The 25,256-nt window shown below is 47.3% G+C and overlaps 1 protein-coding gene across 4 annotated transcripts in view; it reads right to left on the bottom strand.

Moving 5' to 3' along the window:
• Positions 1-16,109: 16,109 nt before the first annotated feature.
• Positions 16,110-25,256, bottom strand: part of LOC118208123 (kinesin-like protein KIF21B) — an 89,086-nt gene continuing 79,939 nt past the window's right edge. For all 4 annotated transcript variants that reach the window (XM_035382469.1, XM_035382468.1, XM_035382470.1 and 1 more), the window contains 2 exons: positions 20,525-20,724; positions 16,110-17,613 (listed from right to left, as the gene is read on the bottom strand). In XM_035382469.1, coding sequence (XP_035238360.1) covers positions 17,565-17,613; positions 20,525-20,724 — 249 coding nt within the window. In that variant the 3' untranslated portion in view covers positions 16,110-17,564. The remainder of the gene's footprint in view (positions 17,614-20,524; positions 20,725-25,256) is intronic.

A 25,256-nucleotide genomic window follows, 5' to 3' on the forward strand; every position in this document is an offset into this window, starting at 1 on the left:
TCAGCTGAACACAGGGCATTCTAAAAGGTCACTCTGAGTTACTTTATGAGCATTTGACCAGGCTTTCAACAAGACAAGGATAAGATGCTTTTTAAAAAAAATTTTTTTACTTCTGCCACCTATTTTCTCATTTGAGTTGACCTGAATGGTTGTTCTTGGCATCAGCTGGAATCAGCTGCATTCAAACTTTGGGGCATATGTAGATAATTGAAGCATAATGTTTTAATACCTTCTGGTGACATATAGCGACAGCCTGGTTAAGAACACAGAGTCATTTATCTGGGGAGTCGTGTGGAGGTAAAATATGACAGTTTGGGAAGCGTCAATATCTGAACTGTTCCAGTCTTTCCTTTGAGGGGAAATATTGATTTCTATTCTCCAGGTCCTCAAAAATAAGGGGACATAATTTAATCAGAACTACCTCTCCAGGGTCTATTCGAATTTGCAGATATCTCATTTTGTTGATGGGAAGATGATTAGTATCCCAGGAACCCGAGTATCCCAGTTAAATTTGTTTGATGGCGGTTACATTCACTCTGATTTATTCTGCATCCTCATATGATACAATTTACAAGCGTGGTCCCTGAAGTATTTGAAGCTGTGCTGTGACTGTACTCATCTGAATGTTCAATAAATGATCAGAAGCCATTCTGCCTTACTTTCAGACCTCATTTTTTGTGGAAGGCTATGAAAGTGATCAATGTACCCCGATTAAAAAAAATAATAATAATAATAATAAAAAAATAACATTTATTTCATGATTTTGATTTACAGAGAGAGCAGGTCTGGCTCATTGCACTTGCACAGGACTCCAATGTGATTGTGCCTCTGGCAATCAATAATTTAATTAGAGTCCACTGCATCTGTGACCACCAAAGTCGGGTCAGTGATTACAAACACTACAGAGCTGTATGTGCACGCTTTTATGGAGCCGATTCAGACTTTGTGTAATTATGACCTTTGGGGCTAAAGATCTGCATCTAGATCAGAACCCTATGGGGCGTGAAGGCACGCTGTGACTTTATTGGGCAATGAGCCTATTAGCTCAGTAACATTGGGTCAGGTTGGGTATGTCCCAAGCACTGCCAAACAGGAAGTGTACAAATAGTTGCACAGCAACACTTAGACTAACTGTTAACAATGATTGACAACAATGGCACACAACAGTACACTACATATGTAGATAATTGAAGCATAATGTTTTAATACCTTCTGGTGATGTATAGCGACAGGAAGTGAGCTATTTTGTTCCTCGTGTAGAGTGAAGTCAGTACAAAAGGACAACATTATATATTGACTGAGAGGAGGTACAGATACTCTCCCTTGGCCAAACTGGCAAGCAAGGTCCATTCCATTTCAGTTCAGACAATTCAGGGAAGGTATTGAAATTCAATTAATCAACTGGAAAATGGTTGACACGGCTTTGTTGTTATCATTTTGCATGGGTTTCCTCCCGGTACAGGTTAGGGTACTTGAGGGGACATTACCAGGGTGTCGCTGTAAAAGCGCATGTGTGCTCAGTCAACCTACCCTGTATAAATAAAGGTTATAATAAATAAATAAGTACATTTTAAATGCCCTATGACAGGGGTCTGTAATACTGGTCCTTGAGATCCACAGGGTCTGCAGGTTTTTGTTTTTACTCAACAACCAAATCAGACCTAAGAAAGTAGTTAAAGTAAGTTAATTGTTCAATCAGCTGCTTTATTGATCACTTAAGTGCTGAGTAATAACAAAATTTATAGACCTCCATGAAGCCAGGTTATAGACCCCTGCCAGAAGGGATTCCAAACTGGGGTAAGAAACACAGGAACAAAGACTCATAGTAGCTACATTTGTGTACAGTATCATCGCTCTTTGATACACATTCATTACATGAAGTACCAAAAATGGCATGGAACACGAGTGCAGCAAGTGCACGTTTGGAGTTTCAGAGCCAAAATGGAGATAGCAGTGGATTCAGCGGGTTTGACAGGGAGAGGTCCCTCCCACCACTAAACTCTCCGCTGCTTTCCCTCCCAATTTCACTGCAGACCACAGAGATCAAACCAATCACAAAGGCCGCCAGGACTGCCAGTGTTTTCCTGATGACCCTTGGGGATTTCCGAGTGGCAGGAAATAGCCCCAGCTCCCATGTACAGGCCAATCAGCACAGAGCGCTCCTACACCCGGCGTGGCTCTACGGCTCCCAGGGCACCCAGGCAGTCAGACTCGAGGGTGTAGAGTTCGTGGGGTGCAGAGAGGTCCGTCTATTGCCAGCTGTAAACGAATGTTGGCCATTCCCATCAGTCAATTATGCACCTGAGCTCCTGGCTGTTCCACAGCTTGTTCCATTCTTATTTTTAGGTTTTCGCTCTCATGCACACTACCTTTAACCAGACACATTGTTCACCCCTTTATTTCCCATTTTTCACCCCAATTTTGAAAGCATAATTGCTTTTAGGTTCCATTTTTTCACCCCAATTCAGAATGCCTGATGGCTTTTCCACAGTTTACCCTCAGATTAGAGCAACCCGATCACAACTGTGGCCCTCCCCATTTCCGTATTTCCTGCCCGCCCAGGAGGGTTCACTCACATGCACCTCCATCTTCTGAAATACACACGGCTGGCAAACCGCCTTTTTCCGCCCTGCAGTCAGGTAGCAGGGCAGCTGCAGCTGCAGCTACTGCGCAGCTGACGCAGGCTGGTCCTCGGGCATGGGGAGAAGTGATGATGGGACTCTGAAGTGGGTACATGACATCTGCGCACCTGTATCAGCCGAAAGCCCTGAGCTGCACAGGTTCAGCTGGAGGACTTCACAGCATCGGCCTGACCAGCGGAGGCACTGACCAAGGCGGGGGGCCTGAAATCCAGACCTGGAGAGCCAGAGATCTGCCAAGCTTTAGATCAGCAACCAATTCAGTCTCATAAAACCGAAGTGAGGTGAGTGAAATATGGACTCAGCTGCTCCAGCTGATCAAAAACAGGCTGAGAACCAAGAAAAAGCAGCAGATCCAGTGGCTTTCCAAGATCAGGCCCGTGGACCAGAGGAATCACTGCTCCCCTCTCAGCAGAAAGCCCTCCATCCCAGGTTAGTGCAAAAGTGAGCCTTTCCTCCCACAGGACGTCTGGCCAAAGTCAGCTGCAGGGCCAGTAGTGGCTTGAGGCAGTGATGGGAGAACAGGCGGTTAGGCCCAGAATTTGAGTCATTTCACCGGCACAGAGAAAAGGGCCTGTCATGTTTCCAAAGTGGCCAGCTAACCGGCACCTGCTTAACACCATATGGGATAAAAAGGTTTCAAGAAACTACAAATAAGACAAGCTATGCTCGGTCACTCACTAATTAGATTCATAGTGTTTCTATTGGTTCAAGCAAGTCACTGACTCACAGCTCATTAAGGCCAAACCCATTACAAGGTCATGAAACCTCACTCTCCCTTCACTATCATGAAGGAACACACCACTTGGGAGCTGCACCCATGTTTAATTTTACTGCTTAGAACCATATGCTAATTTCACATCTTGTTTTATTCATTAGGGCCAAACCTGCAAGGAATATCCTTCACCGTTATCCAAACAGCAAATGCTCTGCTTATTACAAGCAATAAATCAATATTTCCCTCATGAAAAAATATAAGATGCTAATTTAAATGTGTTTGGAGAAAGCAAATGCAATTTCAAGTCTATTTTATGTCCTGAGTCTAAGAATGGGAAAACAAAATGGGTGGATTTTTACAGTAGGTAGTAATAATTATTGTTTAATTCCCTCTTCACCTAAATTAAAACTGAGACTCGAGTACTCCTGTATACTTACATCATAAAGCAGTTTGCATATTTTTTACAGATACTGGTGGAAATGCCATTTTGAGATATATGTTCATGAAAACACCATATGCTGTGTGTTGGGGAGCAGGTAAGTTTAGGAAGTTGGGATTCAGTGATCTGGCAGCCTTTGAAGAAGCAGTGGAAAATATTACTGTCGAGACAATGCATTGATCCCACGGCTCAAAAATCCAACGCACAAAGTGTGGACGGGTGGGTGGGGGCGTCCATATTTTCAAGGCACCCACATTTAAGAATGAGTGGAATTATCCATCAGAGCCATGGAAAAGCCAGCACAGTCGACTGGAACGAAACGTATGATTCCCGGAGTTGTGCGTGTGAGCGTGAGATTGGTGCTTCAGGCACGATTCTCACGCATCATGAGGGCTGGAGCTCTCCGCTATTGTACTGCAGCTGCACCAAGCTAGCTTCAGAGCAGCTTATCACAGCTTTCCATTTGACCTACACTGGTAATTCAAAGTGCATTAGATTCGGTGAATTTGACAATTTCAGTAAAGCTCTGAACACCAAATTGTGCAAACAATTAAGGGACGACTGAAGTACAGTGAAAGAAGATGGGCTAGGCATGCATGCTCATACGTTAGAGTTTCATAGCCTATAGGCGTAACCTGTAGATGTGTTACAGAAGCCTCAAATACACTTTCTATACATATTGTACAGCCACCTTCTCATGAGTTGGTTGAGTCGATTAATTATGTGGCAGTGAAAGTAAATGATATGATCCCAGTGTTCAGAAAGCCAAAGCATAGATGAGCTGGCTGGGTCATATGATCAGAAAACATAATGTTAACTTCCACTGTAATGCTGATGAACCAGTCTCAATTTGACTATCCATTCTTTAAAACTGTATTTTCGATGTTCAAAACTGGATGTCTTCAAATGACCTACAGCAGGAGTAAATCTGAAGTAATTCTAATTGGCCCCTCACCTCTTGAACTGTTATTCAAAATATGATGCCCAGCTGCAGAAATCTGGGAATCATATTTGACTGTAATCTAAACTTGAACAAACATTTCAAGTCAGTAGCACATTGATGTTTCCTCCAACTCAGGAGGCTTTCCAAAATGTAACCGTTTTTATCAACTGGAAACTGTATCATGTCTTGAGTATCACAATTCGCTTTACAATCTAAGCCAAAAAAGTATGGATAGATTACAAACAGTTCAAAACACTGCAGACAGACTCTTGATAAGGGCAGAACATACTGCACCCATTTTAGCTTTTCTCCTTTGGCGGCCTGTAAAATCCAGGATTGATTTAAAAGTTTTATTGATTATCTTTGAAGCGTTCTCATGTCCAGCTCCCATCTGTATCTCTGAGCTTTTAAACCTCTACGAGCCTTCATAGAGCCAGAGATCCTCGAGTTATGCCTCTCTGGCTGCTCCTCAGGGTCTCTGGCAGCTCCTCAAGCTCTCTGCCTGCTGTTCATGCTCTCTGGTTGTTCCTCAGGCTCTCTGGTTGTTGCTCAGGCTCTCTGGCTGATCCTCTGTCTCTCCTGCTGCTCCTCAATCTCTCTGGCTGCTCCTCAGGCTCTCTGGCTGTTCCACTGTCTCTCTGGCTGCTCCTCAGTCTCTCTGGCTGTTCCACTGTCTCTATGGCTGCTCCTCAGGCTCTCTGGCTGCTCGTCGAGCTCTCCGGCTGTTCCTCTGTCTCTGGTTGCTCCTCAGACTCTATGGCTGTTCCTCTGTCTCTCTGACTGGTCCATAGCCTCTCTGGCTGTTCCTCTGTCTCTCTGGCTGCTCCTCAAGTTCTCTGGCTGTTCCCCAGGCTCTCTGGCTACTCTTCGGGCACTCTGGCTGTTCCTCAGGCTCTCTTGCTTCTCCTCAGGGTCTCTGGCTGTTCCTCAGGCTCTCTGGCTGCTCCTCTGGCTCTCAAGCTCTCTGGCTGTTCCTCAGGCTCTCTGGAGCCTCCTCAGGCTCTCTGGCTGTTCCTCAGGCTCTCTGACTGCTCCTCAGTCTCTCTGGCTGTTCCTCTGGCTCTCGGGCTCTCTGGCTGCTCCTCAGGCTCTCTTGCTGCTCCTTGGGCTCTCAGGCTCTCTGGCTGCTCCTCAGGCTCTCTGGCTGCTCATCAGGCTCTCTGGCTGTTGCTCTGTCTCTCTGGCTGCTCCTCAGGCTCTCTGGCTGTTCCTCTGTCTCTGGCTGCTCCTCGGACTCTCTGGCTGTTCCTCAGGCTCTCTGGCTGTTCCTCTGTCTCTCTGGCTGCTCCTCTGTCTCTCTGGCTGCTCCTCAAGCTCTCTGGCTGTTCCTCAGGATCTCTGGAGCCTCCTCAGGCTCTCTGACTGCTCCTCAGTCTCTCTTGCTTCTCCTCAGGCTCTCTGGCTGTTCCTTAGGCTCTCTGGCTGCTCCTCTGGCTCTCAGGTTCTCTGGCTGTTCCTCAGGCTCTCTGGAGCCTCCTCAGGCTCTCTGACTGCTCCTCAGTCTCTCTGGCTGCTCCTCAGGCTCTCTTGCTGCTCCCTGGGCTCTCAGACTCTCTGGCTGCTCCTCAGGCTCTCTGGCTGCTCATCGGGCTCTCTGGTTGCTCATCGGGCTCTCTGGCTGTTCCTCTGTCTCTGGCTGCTCCTCAGACTCTCTGGCTGTTCCTCTGTCTCTCTGACTGGTCCTCAGGCTCTCTGGCTGCTCCTCAAGCTCTCTGGCTGTTCCTCAGGCTCTCTGGCTGTTCCTCAAGCTCTGTTGCTTCTCCTCAGGCTCTCTGGCTGTTCCTCAGACTCTCTGGCTGTTCCTCAGGCTCTCTGGCTGCTCCTCTGGCTCTCAGGCTCTCTGGCTGTTCCTCAGGCTCTCTGGCAGTTCTTCAAGCTTTCTGGCTGCTCCTCAGGCTCTTTGGCTGTTCTTCAGGCTCTCTGGCTGCTCCTCTGTCTCTCTGGCTGCTCCTCAAGTTCTCTGGCTGTTCCCCAGGCTCTCTGGCTACTCTTCGGGCACTCTGGCTGTTCCTCAGGCTCTCTTGCTTCTCCTCAGGGTCTCTGGCTGTTCCTCAGGCTCTCTGGCTGCTCCTCTGGCTCTCAAGCTCTCTGGCTGTTCCTCAGGCTCTCTGGAGCCTCCTCAGGCTCTCTGGCTGTTCCTCAGGCTCTCTGACTGCTCCTCAGTCTCTCTGGCTGTTCCCCAGGCTCTCGGGCTACTCTTCGGGCACTCTGGCTGTTCCTCAGGCTCTCTTGCTTCTCCTCAGGGTCTCTGGCTGTTCCTCAGGCTCTCTGGCTGCTCCTCTGGCTCTCAAGCTCTCTGGCTGTTCCTCAGGCTCTCTGGAGCCTCCTCAGGCTCTCTGGCTGTTCCTCAGGCTCTCTGACTGCTCCTCAGTCTCTCTGGCTGTTCCTCTGGCTCTCGGGCTCTCTGGCTGCTCCTCAGGCTCTCTTGCTGCTCCTTGGGCTCTCAGGCTCTCTGGCTGCTCCTCAGGCTCTCTGGCTGCTCATCAGGCTCTCTGGCTGTTGCTCTGTCTCTCTGGCTGCTCCTCAGGCTCTCTGGCTGTTCCTCTGTCTCTGGCTGCTCCTCGGACTCTCTGGCTGTTCCTCAGGCTCTCTGGCTGTTCCTCTGTCTCTCTGGCTGCTCCTCTGTCTCTCTGGCTGCTCCTCAAGCTCTCTGGCTGTTCCTCAGGATCTCTGGAGCCTCCTCAGGCTCTCTGACTGCTCCTCAGTCTCTCTTGCTTCTCCTCAGGCTCTCTGGCTGTTCCTTAGGCTCTCTGGCTGCTCCTCTGGCTCTCAGGTTCTCTGGCTGTTCCTCAGGCTCTCTGGAGCCTCCTCAGGCTCTCTGACTGCTCCTCAGTCTCTCTGGCTGCTCCTCAGGCTCTCTTGCTGCTCCCTGGGCTCTCAGACTCTCTGGCTGCTCCTCAGGCTCTCTGGCTGCTCATCGGGCTCTCTGGTTGCTCATCGGGCTCTCTGGCTGTTCCTCTGTCTCTGGCTGCTCCTCAGACTCTCTGGCTGTTCCTCTGTCTCTCTGACTGGTCCTCAGGCTCTCTGGCTGCTCCTCAAGCTCTCTGGCTGTTCCTCAGGCTCTCTGGCTGTTCCTCAAGCTCTGTTGCTTCTCCTCAGGCTCTCTGGCTGTTCCTCAGACTCTCTGGCTGTTCCTCAGGCTCTCTGGCTGCTCCTCTGGCTGGCTCTCAGGCTCTCTGGCTGTTCCTCAGGCTCTCTGGCAGTTCTTCAAGCTTTCTGGCTGCTCCTCAGGCTCTTTGGCTGTTCTTCAGGCTCTCTGGCTGCTCCTCGGGCTCTCAAGCTGCTCCTCAGGCTCTCTGGCTGCTCCTCAGGCTCTCAGGCTCTCTGGCTGCTCCTCGGGATCTCATGCTCTCTGGCTGCTCCTCGGGCTCTCAAGGCTCTCTGGCTGCTCCTCTGTCTCTCCTGCTGCTCCTCAGTCTCTCTGGCTGCTCCTCAGGCTCTCTGGCTGTTCCACTGTCTCTCTGGCTGCTGCTCAGTCTCTCTGGCTGCTCCACTGTCTCTCTGGCTGCTCCTCAGGCTCTCTTGCTGCTCCTTGGGCTCTCAGGCTCTCTGGCTGCTCCTCAGGCTCTCTGGCTGTTCCTCAGGCTCTCTGACTGATCCTCAGGCTCTCTGGCTGCTCCTCTGGCTCTCAGGCTCTCTGGCTGTTCCTCAGGCTCTCTGGCAGTTCTTCAAGCTTTCTGGCTGCTCCTCAGGATCTCATGCTCTCTGGCTGCTCCTCGGGATCTCAAGGCTCTCTGGCTGCTCCTCTGTCTCTCCTGCTGCTCCACTGTCTCTCTGGCTGCTCCTCAGGCTCTCTTGCTGCTCCTTGGGCTCTCAGGCTCTCTGGCTGCTCCTCAGGCTCTCTGGCTGTCCCTCGGGCTCTCAGGCTCTCTGGCTGCTCCTCAGGCTCTCTGGCTGTTCCTCAGGCTCTCTGGCTGCTCCTCAGGCTCTCTGGCTGCTCCTCGGGCTCTCTGGCTCTCTGGCTGCTCCTCGGGATCTCATGCTCTCTGGCTGCTCCTCGGGATCTCAAGGCTCTCTGGCTGCTCCTCTGTCTCTCCTGCTGCTCCTCAGTCTCTCTGGCTGCTCCTCAGGCTCTCTGGCTGTTCCACTGTCTCTCTGGCTGCTGCTCAGTCTCTCTGGCTGCTCCACTGTCTCTCTGGCTGCTCCTCAGGCTCTCTTGCTGCTCCTTGGGCTCTCAGGCTCTCTGGCTGCTCCTCAGGCTCTCTGGCTGTCCCTCGGGCTCTCAGGCTCTCTGGCTGCTCCTCAGGCTCTCTGGCTGTTCCTCAGGCTCTCTGGCTGTTCCTCAGGCTCTCTGGCTACTCCTCAGGCTCTCTGGCTGTTCCTCGGGATCTCATGCTCTCTGGCTGCTCCTCGGGCTCTCAAGGCTCTCTGGCTGCTCCTCAGGCTCTCTGGCTGTTCCTCGGGCTCTCAGGCTCTCAGGCTGCTCCTCAGGCTCTCTGGCTGTTCCTCGGGCTCTCAGGCTCTCTGGCTGCTCCTCAGGCTCTCTGGCTGTTCCTCGGGCTCTCAGGCTCTCTGGCTGCTCCTCAGGCTCTCTGGCTGTTCCTTGGGCTCTCAGGCTCTCTGGCTGCTCCTCAGGCTCTCTGGCTGTTCTTTGGGCTCTCAGGCTCTCTGGCTGCTCCTCAGGCTCTCTGGCTGTTCCTTGGGCTCTCGGGCTCTCTGGCTGTTCCTCTGGCTCTCGGGCTCTCAGGCTGCTCCTCAGGCTACACTGAAAGCCGAGGGGAATCGAGCCTCTTCAGAGGCCCGAGGCTCTGGAGCAACCTGCCCAGTCTGTCTTCCTTTAAATCACTTTTAAAAACTCATTTTCACTCATTTTTATAGGCTAGCCTTTCCTTCATTATTACTTTCTCAATTTGTTTTTTAGATTTTGTTCTAATGTTTTTTTTTTTGCTGTATTGTATCCAAGTTTTTTTTTCACTTTCAATTTCCGTGTTCTTATCTCGCTTCAGTTTTATGATTTTATTATTGTCTGTTTTTTAATCTATATGTTTTAACTCCTTGTTTTAAACTTTTGTGAGTCACTTTGTAACTATGCTTTGATAAGTGCTATATAAATAAAGTTTATTATTATAATGGAGGTGAGGGTAACAGCAAAGAAAACAGAAGAAAAATTATATTCAGCATATACAGTATAATATGCTTTCTAGGTGCAAAGAATGCTGCCAAGCAAATCCTCAAGAGAAGCAGCAGAATTGAATTGGATGCCACACATTTATGTGAATCTATTACAGCCGGAAAGCGAGTTTGCGGTTGAGCTAGGGCAAACGAAGACGGCGAGATCTATCATTGCACATTGTGCAGGCAGGAAGAGCTACATTTACAACCTCATTTGTTTTCTCTAAGCTAATGTACAATTTATTGTGTGTCCCGGTGATCTTGCAAATAGCGTAAATTGACCTTATCTTTGTAACGATGGGTTTTTTTTGAGCGAACACAATGTAGATCTGGATCAAGATGTCGGTTTCAATCATATTTAAAGTGCAACCCTGTCCAAAAGACCAGCGTGTTTCTCCCGTTTCTAAAACATGGACACTACTGCACGAGAGCAGATAAGCGCTCCCTTGTTTGCTCGAAGGCACTCTAGTGATCAGAGGGAGAAATAAAGCCGACAGACCCTACCCTGAAGTTCCGCGTTCATTTACAACCACCGCAGCTGAAGTCGAACCCTGTCACGGCAGACTCAACCGCTCAGGGCTGAGCCAAAACGCTGGAACTTATTTTCTAATTCCAAAAAGTTGAACAACGTCGGGTTCACATACGGCAGGACGTGGTTCATGAAGGGAAACAGAGCTGGGTGGCATTCCTCATTTTCTTTGATAGATACTGTGGTTACCAGCACACGACAGAACCGAGGGACTCAGCTGTGCTCCAGACCGGCAGTGATGACGGATGATTAAGGTCTGTAACTGCAGGCGTTTTCTCTGCGCGTCAGCCCATGTCCATCACCAGCCCGAATACAGACACCCTCTTTGCTCTGCCTGGTACAGCCAGCACAAGCATTTTCAATAATTACTCTCCTGCTCCTTTAATTGAGTTATTTGCAGATACACAGGTAAAATATTCCTTAATAACAGAGCAAGGCCGCAGGCACAAATCCGGAAGTGCTTTAGCTAAATCGCTTTTGTAAAGGTTACATGAATGAGTGTTGATTTAGCCATTGGTAATGTCATCAGGAAACAAAAAAAGTGTTCTACAGGTCTGAAACGACTTTTGACAGGCACGCCTCTTCACTGTAATCGCATATTTTACTGCAAATTACTTCTCATATTACCATCGCTGCCAAGACATGAAAGGCTCCAGGGCATGTATATCACTCTCTCTAAATCTACCGAACATTTACACCCCCCCCCCCCCCACCTACCTGCCCCACACACACAAGATAAGCGCACACCCACACAACCGTGCGCAAGCACACACAAACAATGAAAAACTATATCTGAAGACGGAGAGGGGGAAATCACACAAAGAGTCTCACATTCTTTTTGATTTATGATTTTAATTTGCAGGAGACAGTGAATCCCTCCTTAAATAAAGCAGCTTTTTACAATGAAGTATTTTACACAGGTTTGGTCACATGTACATTTAAAAAAATAACTGATATTTACACTCTACTACTGAAATACACCTGTGTGTGAAAAGGCACATCTGACCCAGTGAACTCCAGCAGTGTGGCTGCAGCAGTGGGGCTCACCAGTGGGGCTGTAGCAGTGGGGCCACAGCAGTGGGGCCCACCAGTGGGGCTGCAGCAGTGGGGCCCACCAGTGGGGCTTACCAGTGAGGGCCAGCAGTGGGGCTGCAGCAGTGGGGCCCACCAGTGGGGCTCACCAGTGAGGGCCAGCAGTGGGGCTGCAGCAGTGCTTCCCACCAGTGGGGCTGCAGCAGCGAGGGCCGGCAGTGGGGCCCACCAGTGGGGCCACAGCAGCGGGGCTGCAGCAGTGGGGCCCACCATTGGGGCTGCAGCAGTGCTGCCCACCAGTGGGGCTGCAGCAGCGAGGGCCGGCAGTGGGGCTGTAGTAGTGGGGCCACCAGTAGGGCTGCCGCAGTGGGGCTACAGCAGTGGGGCCCACCAGCGGGACCCAGCAGTGGGGCCCCCCAGTGCACAGCACTACGGCTGTTCTGCTCAGCTCTTCTGTGAAGAAGAGACGCCAGTGTGTGGCCAGCGCACCTGAGATGCTCCAGAAAGGCACTTAGGCAGCAAAAGTCATAAAGTCCAGTACAGTTCTGTACACACATCTAGAGGGACTTCCAGTTCCTTAGTTGGATGACACTTCTGCTGAGCATCACCAAGGAATTGTCTGATGAAAAAATGTTTCTTTGAGGTAAAGAAAATAATGATATTTTTAAAAGTAAATCCTCTGCAAAGCTGTAATACCTTAAAATCTGGTCAGTTTGGGCAACGAAATTCGAGGGCTGCATTTTTTACAGATGTGTCACTAAAGTGCATGCTAACATAAGACTTACATCATACAGTATGAAGTGAGAAGCTTTGTTTTCAAGAAAGTTTTTTTTTTTTTTTTAAAGGGTTTGTGCCCATTTCAAAACTAAACCCATTGTTAAGAATATACCTGAACGTACACATAAAATGCAACTTTAAATAGTCTTTTTTTTTTAAATTTAGTAAAAAGATTATGAAGCAGTCGATTCTCGAGAATATTTATCCTCAGACCTCAAGTAAAAGCTTTCATAACCAGTGGACGGTTGCACATTTTGGAAGCCCAGAAGTTCCTGCACCAGATTTTTCATTACTTCCCCTTTTCTCTCTGCAGATCAGTGTTCACAGTGCGCACATTCGCAGGATGTGGAGAAAAGGTATTACCTCATCCCTCCATGCAGAAAACCAGGCCTCTCCTGTTCCCACTCATGCCCAGGAGAGGCCAGGTAAGGCACAGGAGTGCTCCCAAGAGGTCAGGGGTCACCAACACAGAGACAAGGATGAGCCTCGGAGAGAGAGAGCTTTGCTAAGGTGAGAGGAGGGGCTGCTTTTCAGACACAGTTACACAGCCTCTTATCCCACTGTGCTTACAGAGACTTAGCACAAGCAATGCATCATAAAATAACAATGATTATAATATCATTACTGGGGCCCTGTAGGAGAGGGGAGACAGATTATAGTACCGTCAGTCAACCACTGACTGTTTATTCCCTGAGTATTGTCTCCCCTTCACACACAGCCCCACACACCCTCCTGTCTGACCAAAGGAGAGGCCAGGCCTGGAAAAAGCATTACTTCAAATATGTTAACACTTCAGATACCAGGAAGGTAACTGCAGATTACTGACAATTAAAAAAGAAACATCTATTTGCAGTAATATTCAGTACAATATTACTTTCATGTTTTATTGAACCTAGAAATTTGAAGGGATTTGCAGGAGCATTTTCAAGTTTTACTGGCATCTAAAGTGTTAAATAATTTCAAATACTTCTGTGACCCAGGTCTGGTAGAAACTCAATGCATGTATACACATGCCCACACATGGCTATATATACACATATACTTGACACAGTCAGAAATGTTCCCTATATACACAGTTACCATTATGCCACTAGCTAATACTGAGAGGAGTTAAAACTATGGCCAACCTTCCCAACAGCTCTGAGTAACTGGAAAAGAACACACCGAGCAGGCAAATAGAGGGCTTAAATGTAGCCAAAGACTGCCTTTCTAAAGCATCTAAAGATAAGATTTATTGGCAAGGCCATGATAACAGTCACTGGGGTTACAGAAAGCTCAATCCAAACCCCCTGTTATGAGACTTGTGTGTTAGCATGGATCAAACTGCCTCTATCAACAGTGCCACCTTCGAGATAAATGAGTTGTTTGAGCGAAGCTGTCAAGAGTGGGTTCCATGGCACCCCCCACCCCAAGCATGTTTGTGCCCCCTACATTTTAAATACTTGGTATTGGTAAAATCTGAAAACACTCAGAAGCTTGACCAAGGTTCTAGTATGTCACATAAGGAATTTGACCCAGGTCTGGTGTGTGTGTGTGTGTTTGTGTGTGTGTGTGTGTGTGTGTGTGTGTGTGTTTCTGTGCACTCCTAGTAACACAATCCCGGATATCAGCAAGCACAAAAGGAACTGACAGATTTCATAAGTCTTGCAATTTCACTCAAAGGAACTAGCACAATATAAAATCCACCAGTTACACCTGACATATCAATAGAGCTGTGATTAATGTGGCCTCTCCTGGTTGCAATAACTCCTCAACCCATGTTTACAATACCCTCCCGTTCCTCGGAACTGTAAAAGCCCAGAGATGCCTCTGACAACTCCAAGGTGAAAGGAAAAGAGTCCAGGTATAAAATGGAATTAAAATGTGCCGGAGTGTTCGATCACATAGACATCGCCTCATTAACCATATGCTCTAAGGAAAGGGCCAAGAGGGTCATTTAAGAAGAGTACAGCATGCAGGAGCTGCTTTCTGTGTTGTAAATTTCAGAAGAGTACAGCATGCAGGAGCTGCTTTCTGTGCTGTACATTTCAATGAGATGCACACATCTCACCTGTTCGTTAGTCATGCCAAGCCTCCCGATTTAAGACAGAAATATTATGGGAAGGGCACACAGTCATTCACACATCTCACAGCAGGCCCACCCAGCAGAAGACATATAGTACAAATACAGAATACAGTCAATATCATTAAACAGCCTTCCATATCCCTTTTTGTCATTTTTAAAATAACACATATGGAAAGACCTTATCGAGCTCTATGTGCCCTCAGTGTTTCATAACTCAATAACTAATAAAGTTGGTTTTAAACACCACATGACTGAAGTATACTGCTATGTTGGTCAATGGAACAGAAGCATTTTTTTGATATATTTAGTGATAAGGTTTTTCCATGGCACCAGTTTTATGTTTGACTATAATAATTACTGCTGCACACAAATCTCTCACGTCCAGAAAAATGACATTCTCAGCAAGAGCAAACTCATACTCATACTTTCCATCTACCATGAGCATAGTGTTTCATAGAACTTTACTAGTCCTTGAGTTAGGAAACTCTGAAAGCACATAGAGCCAGATGTAGAGATGAATATGTGTTTAAAACATATTTTTAAATGAAATAAAATAAAAGCATCTGTAAGAGTAGGACTGCTGATCTAGGACAGATTTCCCGTATCCTAACCTCATCTATCATTAGCTAAAGGCAAAACTGGTCAGAGACCAGCCGGCCTATTCCAGCATGCTTTACTGCATTCAGACCCAGTCTTTATGTGGAAGTTAGATTGGGTTTTCCTGCAGCAGTGCAGCCTCCCTCTCATGCCATAAACGGCTGTAAATCTGGGCACTGAGAGGAAACTGCTCACATTAGCCAGGTGAGCAGGCAGCCATAAATCCACGGATGTGCTGTCCCACGATGCCATGGGAAGCCCAGGCAGGCCCGGGTGTGGCGGCTGGGTTATCTTGACTCCAATCTGTGTTCTGACAGAGCTCTGCTTCAGTTAACAAGGAGCTTAGCATCCAACGCCCACCTGAGCCAATTCCAACCACCATCGCCACTGCAAATATATATATTCACCAGTCCTTAATCACCAGGCAGCAATGAGCCGTAACAACCTACTACTGGACCCCACTTTTCCCCAGACACAGACTAGCTGTTACCCAGCACTGTGTCCAGCCACCGCCACTAATGTGCAACACACCCAGCACATTTCACTGGCTGCCAAAGGAAGGAGAGGACTCAGATGCATCAGCAAGGAGTCCTGTCACTTAGCAAACTGGGGATGTGGGGGGAGAGGGAGTCCTGTCACTTAGCAAACTGGGGATGTGGGGGGAGAGGGAGTCCTGTCACTAAGCAAACTGGGGATGTGGGGGGCGGGGGAGTCCTGTCACTTAGCAAACTGGGGATGTGGGGGGAGAGGGAGTCCTGTCACTTAGCAAACTGGGGATGTGGGAGGAGAGGGAGTCCTGTCACTAAGCAAACTGGGGATGTGGGGGGAGAGGGAGTCCTGTCACTTAGCAAACTGGGGATGTGGGGGGAGAGGGAGTCCTGTCACTAAGCAAACTGGGGATGTGGGGGGAGAGGGAGTCCTGTCACTTAGCAAACTGGGGATGTGGGGGGAGAGGGAGTCCTGTCACTAAGCAAACTGGGGATGTGGGGGGAGAGGGAGTCCTGTCACTTAGCAAACTGGGGATGTGGGGGGCGGGGGAGTCCTGTCACTTAGCAAACTGGGGATGTGGGGGGAGAGGGAGTCCTGTCACTTAGCAAACTGGGGATGTGGGGGGAGAGGGAGTCCTGTCACTAAGCAAACTGGGGATGTGGGGGGCGGGGGAGTCCTGTCACTTAGCAAACTGGGGATGTGGGGGGAGGGAGTCCTGTCACTAAGCAAACTGGGGATGTGGGGGGAGAGGGAGTCCTGTCACTTAGCAAACTGGGGATGTGGGGGGAGAGGGAGTCCTGTCACTAAGCAAACTGGGGATGTGGGGGGAGAGGGAGTCCTGTCACTAAGCAAACTGGGGATGTGGGGGGAGGGAGTCCTGTCACTAAGCAAACTGGGGATGTGGGGGTTGGGGAGTCCTGTCACTAAGCATACTAGGGATGTGGGGGAGGGGTAATGGAGTCACTAACACAGAAAACTGGCTCTGATCTCTGCCCCCGCTGGAGCATGATGACTGACACCCCCATCCCATCCCAAAGAGCGTTAGTTTCAACGACCTGTTCTCAGCTGAGGTAGCGAACATAAAACTGGCAGGAAGAGGGTGGATTTGGATGCTGACTGCGGACTTACGGAAAGAGTCCACAGTCAGTCCTCCCAGAGAGAGGCGGGTAATTACACGAGGAGCGTGAGCTCTACAGCAGGTCTGCGTGTGACACGAAGAGCATTTAAAGTGCATTATGTGCATTCCAGCATTGGCATGCCAGGAGTACACCTGGACAGCAGGTATCACACACCACATCGGAGAAACCCTGCCTGCTCTCACAGTTATAATTTATATATCGGCAGAGAGACCGTTAATAGCACTTAGATAGTGAATAGATAGTTATAGCAGTTACTGGTTGCCACACCGCTTGTTCCCTGAAGTTAATCCCAACCTGTGGAACCTACAAATGACCCTCAAATCCCCAAAGGCGGTTAAAAGGTGAGGGAGTTGGGATCAATTGCGCCGTCTAGTCCAGAGATGTCTTAAAGGAGGAAAAACACCACCTGTGACACTGCCACAAGCACAAACACAGAACGAGTGGGTGGATTTTCAGGTCTGAGCAGAGTCACACCGAGAGATGCTTTAAAATCGTTTGAAGGCAACGGGGAGCAAAGACATCCTACATCTACACTCTCTCACTCGCATTGTCTTTGGAGACAATTGCTTGCCACAGGTTGCCACAACCTTGGTGAGTCATAGCATAGGCAGCGATAAAAAAACAACTGTTCATAGAAAAACAAATGGCTGGAGAAAAGGTTTCAGTGAAAGATTATACAGTTGGACAAGATACTAGTCTCAGTACTGTTAACATTGTAAATTCTGTCTCTCTGCCATTGATGTAGAAAGATTGTTAATCTTAGGAGTATTCCTGAAGGGGCTTGGCTAAGTGCAGTACAGTGGAAAGGGATGCTGTGTACTTTAATATAGCAGTTTTATATCGTGTGATATAACAGTCCTATGCTGCAAGCTCTCGTTTCCAAGAAGAACCTCCTCCCGTTAGGACTGGAGAGTATCTGGAAAGCCCATCGAATCCGTGCAGGCTCTCCCCAGCACATGCAGGCCTCCCTGCTCCCCATGGGAATTAAATCAGGCCATCTCTCATCTGGAGACAGTTCCAAAGGCTCTCCTGTAGCGAAGAGCGCCCCCTGGGGGTCGCTGGGACGATGCTGTTCAGCCAGAGCATCACCTTTTCCTCCCCACTTTGGCTAGCCAGATCTTCACAGACATGTCACTGTAGAGGGAGGGAGAGAAAGAGATTGAAAGAAAGAGGGAGGCAGAGTGACAGAAACAGACAGAGAAAGAAAAACAAAAAGACAGAGAGAGAGAGAGACAGAGAGAGAGAGAAAGGAAAGCAGATTACACAATTGCCAGCAGTTGTAAAGCATCACTGTAGTTTCCACACAGCAATAAAAAACCTTGGGAGTCAGACACCAAACACAAACACCGTCAATACAAGGAACTGTGACATTTCCCTCCCCAATTAGCAATCTGGGCCTGGATCCAAAACCAACACCAGAATAATGCAGCCCAAGTGTGAAACTACATCACGGAGCCATATTTCTCTTTTCCCATCAAAACAGGACAAAAATCCCACTCCGCACACAGAGCAAAATGACAAAATTAAGGAGATTATAACACTGGCGAACATTTCAACTTCCCAGAAACTTCATTCACTGTTCCTCCAAAGAATTGCAGCTGTCAGGTTAATCTTCCTTTGCAGCACAGTGAGTTTGTGCAATGGGAGCAGCAGGCACTAATCCCGTTACCTTTTGGATAAACTGACTGACAGCGCGACGCAGCGAGTGCCACAGACAACGGCTGCTGCTCACTCAACTTCAAATACGAGGATTTATGTCGCTGGGGCATACAAACCAATTAGGAACAGACCGTGTTTGTGCAACAGAAGATTCTACACATACTCAACCGGGATGGGGAGGGGTGTTGAGGGTGGGCAGGAAGGTAAGAGGAAAAGAAGAAGACAGGAGAAGAGAAGGGAAGGGGCAATTGACTGCAGTCACTGCAGAAACAGGGCCCAGCACACACACACACACACACACACACACGCACACACACACACACACACATATACAAACATACACACACACATACACAGACATACACACACACACATACACAGATATACACACAAACACACAAACACAGACACACACACACACACACACAAACACAGACACACACACACATACACAGACATACACACACACACATTTTGCTACGTTACAGCCTTACGTTTTTAGACTCATCAATCTACATACAATACTCCATAATGACAAAGTTTTTTTTAATTTTAGCAAATTTATTAAAAATAAATGACTGAAATCTCATTTACATAAGTATTCAGACCCTTTACTCAGTACTTTGTTGAAGCACCTTTGGCAGCGATTACAGCCTCAAGTCTTGGGTATGATGCTACAAGCTTGGCACACCTGTATTTGGGGTATTTCTCCCATTCTTTTCTTCAGATCCTCTCAAGCTCTGTCAGGTTGGATGGGGAGCGTTGCTGCATAGCTATTTTCATGTCTCTCCAGAGATGTTTGATCGGGTTCAAGTCCGGGCTCTGGCTGGGCCACTCAAGGACATTCACAGACTTGTCCTGAAGCCACTCCTGTGTTGTCTTGGCTGTATGCTTAGGGTCGTTGTCCTGTTGGAAGGTGAACCTTCACCCCAGTCTGAGGTCCTGAGCACTCTGGCGCAGGTTTTCATCAAGGATCTCTCTGTACTTTGCTCCGTTCATCTTTCCCTCGATCCTGACTAGTCTCCCAGTTCCTGCCGCTGAAAAACATCCCCACAGCATGATGCTGCCACCACCATGCTTCACCGTAGGGATGGTATTGGCCAGGTGGTGAGCAGTGCCTGGTTTTCTCCACACTCAATCTTGGTTCCATCAGACCAGAGAATCTTGTTTCTCATGGTCTGAGAGTCCGAGAGTCTTAGGACTTTACTATGATATCCCTATGTCATTATCGACGGACTGTTCTTTCTGACAAAGTCTGATATCACTCCTTGACATTCTCAGTCATCTGAGGCAGTTGCTCTTCTGTTTTTCCTTGTATCTCACGAGCATCACCGCCATCGAATGTGTACTTTCAACCAAATTTTCCGACCCTATTTACTGATGTTTATCCCATATGTCTAAAAGCAGATGTCACTTTAGTCACTTCCTATTGAAACACTAGCCAGCTGAACAGTCTTTGAGACTGAAGCTCCTGCCATCCCTGCCCCAATAATTAACCCTCTTTCAAAGTCAATTAGATCTTTTCCTCTTGCCATTTTGATGCAAAATTGAGGTCAACTGGGCCGGCTCAGCATTTTTATACAAGCCACAGAGCATGATAGGATGTTAATTGTTTAATTGTATCATGCAGTAAACCTGTATGGAAGCATCTGCATTTGTTACATTTCTCCATTCGTTTATTCAGATTTTCCTTTAATTTGTCACTAGTCTGTACATGCGGAGATACAGACTAGTAACCAAGGTGACATGACTCTGAGGACCTTACAGTAGGCGGCACCTACTCACGGCAGAATTATCTCAAATGAAACATTCTAATATTTACGCTAAGATCATCTAACACCTTACACGACAGGTCTTCCTTGCATGGATGATGTTTTAATTTTTTTCCCCATCAATCGCTGCCATATTAACACAAACATTAATTCAATTTTATTTCTGTCATGAAAAACCCTGCTCCTCTTCAGCCAATCATGCGGATTCTTCTAGTCCCCAGTAGCAACTGCACATCCGCTTTATCTGAAATCTAATCAGGCCAAAACCGCAGTGTTTCACATTGACGTGTCATAGGACCTCCATGACTGGCCTGCCAGCTCAGATGACGCTTCACACCTCCTGTGTGAATCATTTCAGAGGAATCCTGCTAAAACTCGGCAACCCTCACTTTTCAGTTGACCCCCATTATGACATCACTGAGAGGCCGGTGATTGTTATGTAATGGCTTTAACCCCACTCCTGTACTGTACAGCACTCACAGGGGTCTAAAGCGTTATTGTTTAACCTCCAGGGTCTAAAGAGACGAACTCTGCTTACTGCAGGTTGCCACGGCATTCCAGGAAAACCCTCAATCCCAGCCTAAGTGACCCTCTGCCCCCCCCCCCCCCCTTACCTTGAGGCAGTGAAGATCTGTCTGGAGTTGGTGCAGATGGCATTGATTGGGCTGTCGTGACCTTTGACCTCTCCAATAGGGGTGAAGTTGTCCACGTTCCAGACCTTCAGCGTGCCCCCCCGGCAGCCGCTGAGCAGCATGGGACGGTTCGGCACGTGGGCCAGGGCACACACCCAGTCCTTGTGCGCGTTGGGGATTTGCTGGAAGAAGAGAGGGAAGAAGGAAGAGCTCTGTCAAACAGGGTCAGGGATCACTTCCCCCAAAACCCAGAATCCCAATTCTCTTTTCCTCTCTGCTGAACGAACCTCTTCGAATCTTTCAGATCTTAAAGACCCTGTGCAGTCAAAATCATGATTTTGAAATGCTTATGACCAAAGACTATAAGGTTACTTACACATTGATGTTAAAAGTATTTCATACATGTATGTAATGTATTAGATATTTTTTCATGAAAACTATACAATGCTCGACATTGCTGCCTGGTGGAGTATTTGGTATTGGTGGTTTTCAGACCAAATTTGTGACGTTACGAATGTTTCTAATTCGCATTGACCAATGTGGGGTGGCCAAAACACTCACCCAGTATGAATATTTAAGTAGTGTGCACTCAAAGCCATGATCAAATTCTCAAATACATGTTGCGCGGGTCTGCTGCTAACATTAACTATCCAGTTCAACAATGCCTTATTGTGTGATTAAAGATTGCAGAGATAGGAATGCATCTTTTCACGCCTTGCCAAAAAGATCCAAGTCTCCGAAAGGTTTGGAGCGATTATATAGAAAAACAAAACGGTGCAGAGTTAGAAATATCAAAGGTGACAAGATTGTGCAGTACACATTTTACAATTATGAACAGAAGAGGATGGGTTTTGCCAAGACAACGTTTCTAAAGCCAGATGCTGTGCCAACTATCAATCAAGATCAAGATAAGGTCTGTTTGTCTTTTTACTTTAGGTGTTTTACGCATATGCTACCTAGCTCAATGTGCATGAAACCCAACGCAGCTAACTAACCCAACCAGGGAATCCTAGATAGCTTTGATGCTATCGATAATCTAATTAAGCCTTTGCTTAATACGATCAGTTAATGTTAAAGTTACTTAACGTTGACATAGATTATATTACAAATCATAATGTTAGCCGTCCTAACCTCACTTTACTTCGCTGTCGATAATGTCTAGCCCGAACGGACGCTTACTGGTTGAACGGACCGGTTCCGGTAAGCATCCATTCGGGCTAGATGACGTTCTGCTATTAATCTAATCAAGCCTGCAAACTATAACGTTACCGTTAACCTCATCTCCCCAATTTACTTGCTGTCTGGCTGTCGATAATTTTGCTAATGTAGCAATGAGCTTACTTATCTTGTTTAAATATAGCTAACGTTAGCTAGCGAGTGTAACGTTACTATATTCGCCAGACTGTTATAACGTTACTGCAGCAAAAAAATAATGTTATGTGCTAACGTAGGTTATCCTATAACGTTAGGGTCCTATATTGTAGGCTGTAAGCGATGGGCTCATACATATACGGCTCAATATATCTAATGCTGTTATTGCTGTACTCGTAATCCATTATTACGGTCGTATGATAACTAGCTTTAAAAACTGACGTTACGTGGAGTGAGTGCTGATCCAGGTCAGTGGGAGTGAGCGGCCCGGTGTGAGGGAGGGGAAGTGTGAAGACCAGACACGACCAAACAGGGGATCTATAAGTTACCAAAGGGGCACTCCAGTAACCACTGAGTCTCGTGAGAGACGAAATGAGAAGGGGGTGCTATACTCCTAAGGGACGTATCCCAAAAAATGAATAAACCCCTAAACGGGTAACTGAGGAAGAAGGAGTATATAAGGAAAATAAAGGAACAGGGAAAAGAAAAGAAGAAAAAACGACTTCAACCCGAAGCAGAGAAAAAGAAAATGTCTTTTCAAAAACAAACAGAAGACGTTCTGAGGCCAACTAAAACCAGGGGGGAAACTGGTTAGTAAGGGGTAGAAATAACAATAACCCCTTAAAACCGCCAGCCTCAGAATCTGGACATATACAGTCCTAATACCTTTTTCCCAAAAAACAAACAAACTGAAGTCAGAATTCTTTTTAAATTTCTTTGTTCTTAAATTCCTTACACCTTGCTCAGAAATACGACAGGGAACTGGCTAGAGCAAAACACGTTACACTCAAGCACCGTTCCACTGCCTACTGACGCTTTAAATACCCAGCCACAGGTGTGGCTGGTAATCAGCGGAAGATGTGAGCAACTCACAGGTGAAACAGATCAGAGATAACCCTGCAGGAATGCACGGAATGTTCAAGCAGGAACAATCCTCCCACAGGAACCAAAAATAACGATTAGCCGAGTGGCTAATCTGCAAGCTCGAACTAATCGTCCCCACACACCAAAATAACGATTAGCCGAGTGGCTAATCGGAATGCTAACCACTGAGCCGGTGTGGGCACAGAAAAATGATCTACCCTGCACAGAATCCGTGACACCCGGGCTGTCAATCAAAAGTGAATGCATAAATAATTAGGACAGAACTGACACGCCCAGTCAGTCTTGAATCTGCTGTATTAAGAAATTCAGGTTTTACATCAAAGCAGGTTTTTTATCTTTTCAAAGTCTAATAAGTAGAAAAAATACATGTATATTGTAATTTAGTAACTAAATGAACAATTTAAATGTAATAAAAGGGAGGCTGCACAGGGACTTTAAAAATAAAAATTTTTAAATCACACAAGCAAAGTATTATCTTTATTTTAGAATGAATGCACTTTTCCCGTTTGATTTATAATATCACACCCCTGTTTGCTTGTAGTAATGCAAGTGACAGCACATTTTAATGGATGTGACTAACCTGCTACCTCGCCTGTTGCCGACTTCAATGGATTGTGTTTTACGGATGACAATGTTCTCCTCATTTCAAAAAATGATGCAAAATTGCAGGGATAATTTTCGGGCTATTACTCGGTCAGTTCAAAGAACCCTAACAAATTAAAGAGCAAGTAACTGCCTCTAAAATATCCAAGTTACAGGAATACTATTTTAAGGTCTGTAGAGTGCTGTAAATTACATTTTACATTTACATTTCTCCATGCAGAATTGAGTAAAATAAAATACTTAAAAATGATCTATTTAAGAAGGAACAACGATAATTTCAATGTTGTGAATGTCAAAAACTGCACAGACCTATTTCCATGTGTGCAGACTCTAGCCAATTAATTAACATAAATTAAGTCTGTAGTGCTGACACACACCAAGACCCAGCATACAGTCCAAAAATGGAGCTCTGCATCCATGTTCCATACCCCCCCACCCCCCCTCACAGGCCTCAGGGGTGTCAAGTCAAAGCATTTACTTACATTATGCAGAGCTAATGGGCTTGTAGCACGCCATTCCGGCTCCAGAGGAGGCAGTCGCATAAACTTGCCTCCAGTCTCTGGTACTCAGCGAGGTGGCACTTGCATGCATGCCCATAAAGCACATTAAACACGTGTGTGAAACGCTTTAACTCTTTCACAACCCCACAAACGTGGAAAAAAACATTTCCGCAGACCCCTGAGATTTTTCAACGTGAGTTATTAACTGAAACGCCACAATAAAAAAAAATGCATTTTGTTTTGAATGAATTGATGGAGAAGCTTCCTCTTTAGACACTGTCAGGAATTGTCCTGCCAGTTAAAGGGTTAAAGTGTTTGAGGTGCTGCTGTCAGGAGGGCAGATCAGGCCCAGTGTGCGTGGGGGTGTGACTGCCCCCCCTGCCTCTGCATAGTGCTGCTCTGGCGGTTAATGTGCATCTGCAGAGCCCCGGCGGGGGCCATCTCCACAGGAAGTGTGGCTCACACGCTGCTGCGAGCCCTGGGGCCAGGGAGGGCAGTGCCACTGCTGCTCCTGTACACAGGCTCCCCATCCCTGCGATGCTCAGGATCCTCCTGTGATCCTCTTTCAAAAGCAGCATGCCCCCTCCCCTTCTCCAGGACTCCCTACGGCCAGCCTCCTCACAAACTAGGGTTGCCAGATCTAAAAATAGTCAAAACCAGACAATATACACAGCTGGGGGTGTAATCGGGAACAAGGCCAGCTCCGGCATCGAACGAACCAGCGGCTCACAGGGGAGCCATTCTTTCGGACCGGGGAGTCACTGACACGCATATTCATTACACACTACCACAGAATCTCTCACATCGATTACTCAGACTGGACATCTCCCTAAATGGCACAGGAATCATCGGAATCCCAGCAGCTACAGTATGGGGCATATGAACACATACCCTTGCACAATATTGCGAGACAAGAAGCCTATCAATAACAATTTGTTTCTAATTTTCTACAACACGAACATTGCATTGTCCAGTCAGGAACATACAGGACCTGTACGGATTATTTAAAAACCATACATTCCGGTTGTAAACCAGACATCTGGGAACTCCCAACCTACTGTCAACTGGTAGCCAACAGCTATAGTATCTTCTACCTGGCCAAGACATGCCCATGCAGCCTCTCGCTAATGCATTTATACACATTTCACTGTCATACTTTCTTATTTTCTTTTTCAGTGGATAGATATTTCTGGACTGGATTACTGTGACCTGAATTATAAACTTTGAAGCGTAGGTAAAGGACGTGACACCAGGGACCACACCTCACACTGCAGTGGAAGGTGAAGGATGTGACACCTGGATCCACCTCACACTGCAGTGGAATGTGAAGGATGTGACACCTGGGTCTACCTCAT

The sequence above is a fragment of the Anguilla anguilla genome, chromosome 11 (genome assembly GCF_013347855.1).
Source record: "Anguilla anguilla isolate fAngAng1 chromosome 11, fAngAng1.pri, whole genome shotgun sequence".
NCBI lineage: Eukaryota > Metazoa > Chordata > Actinopteri > Anguilliformes > Anguillidae > Anguilla > Anguilla anguilla.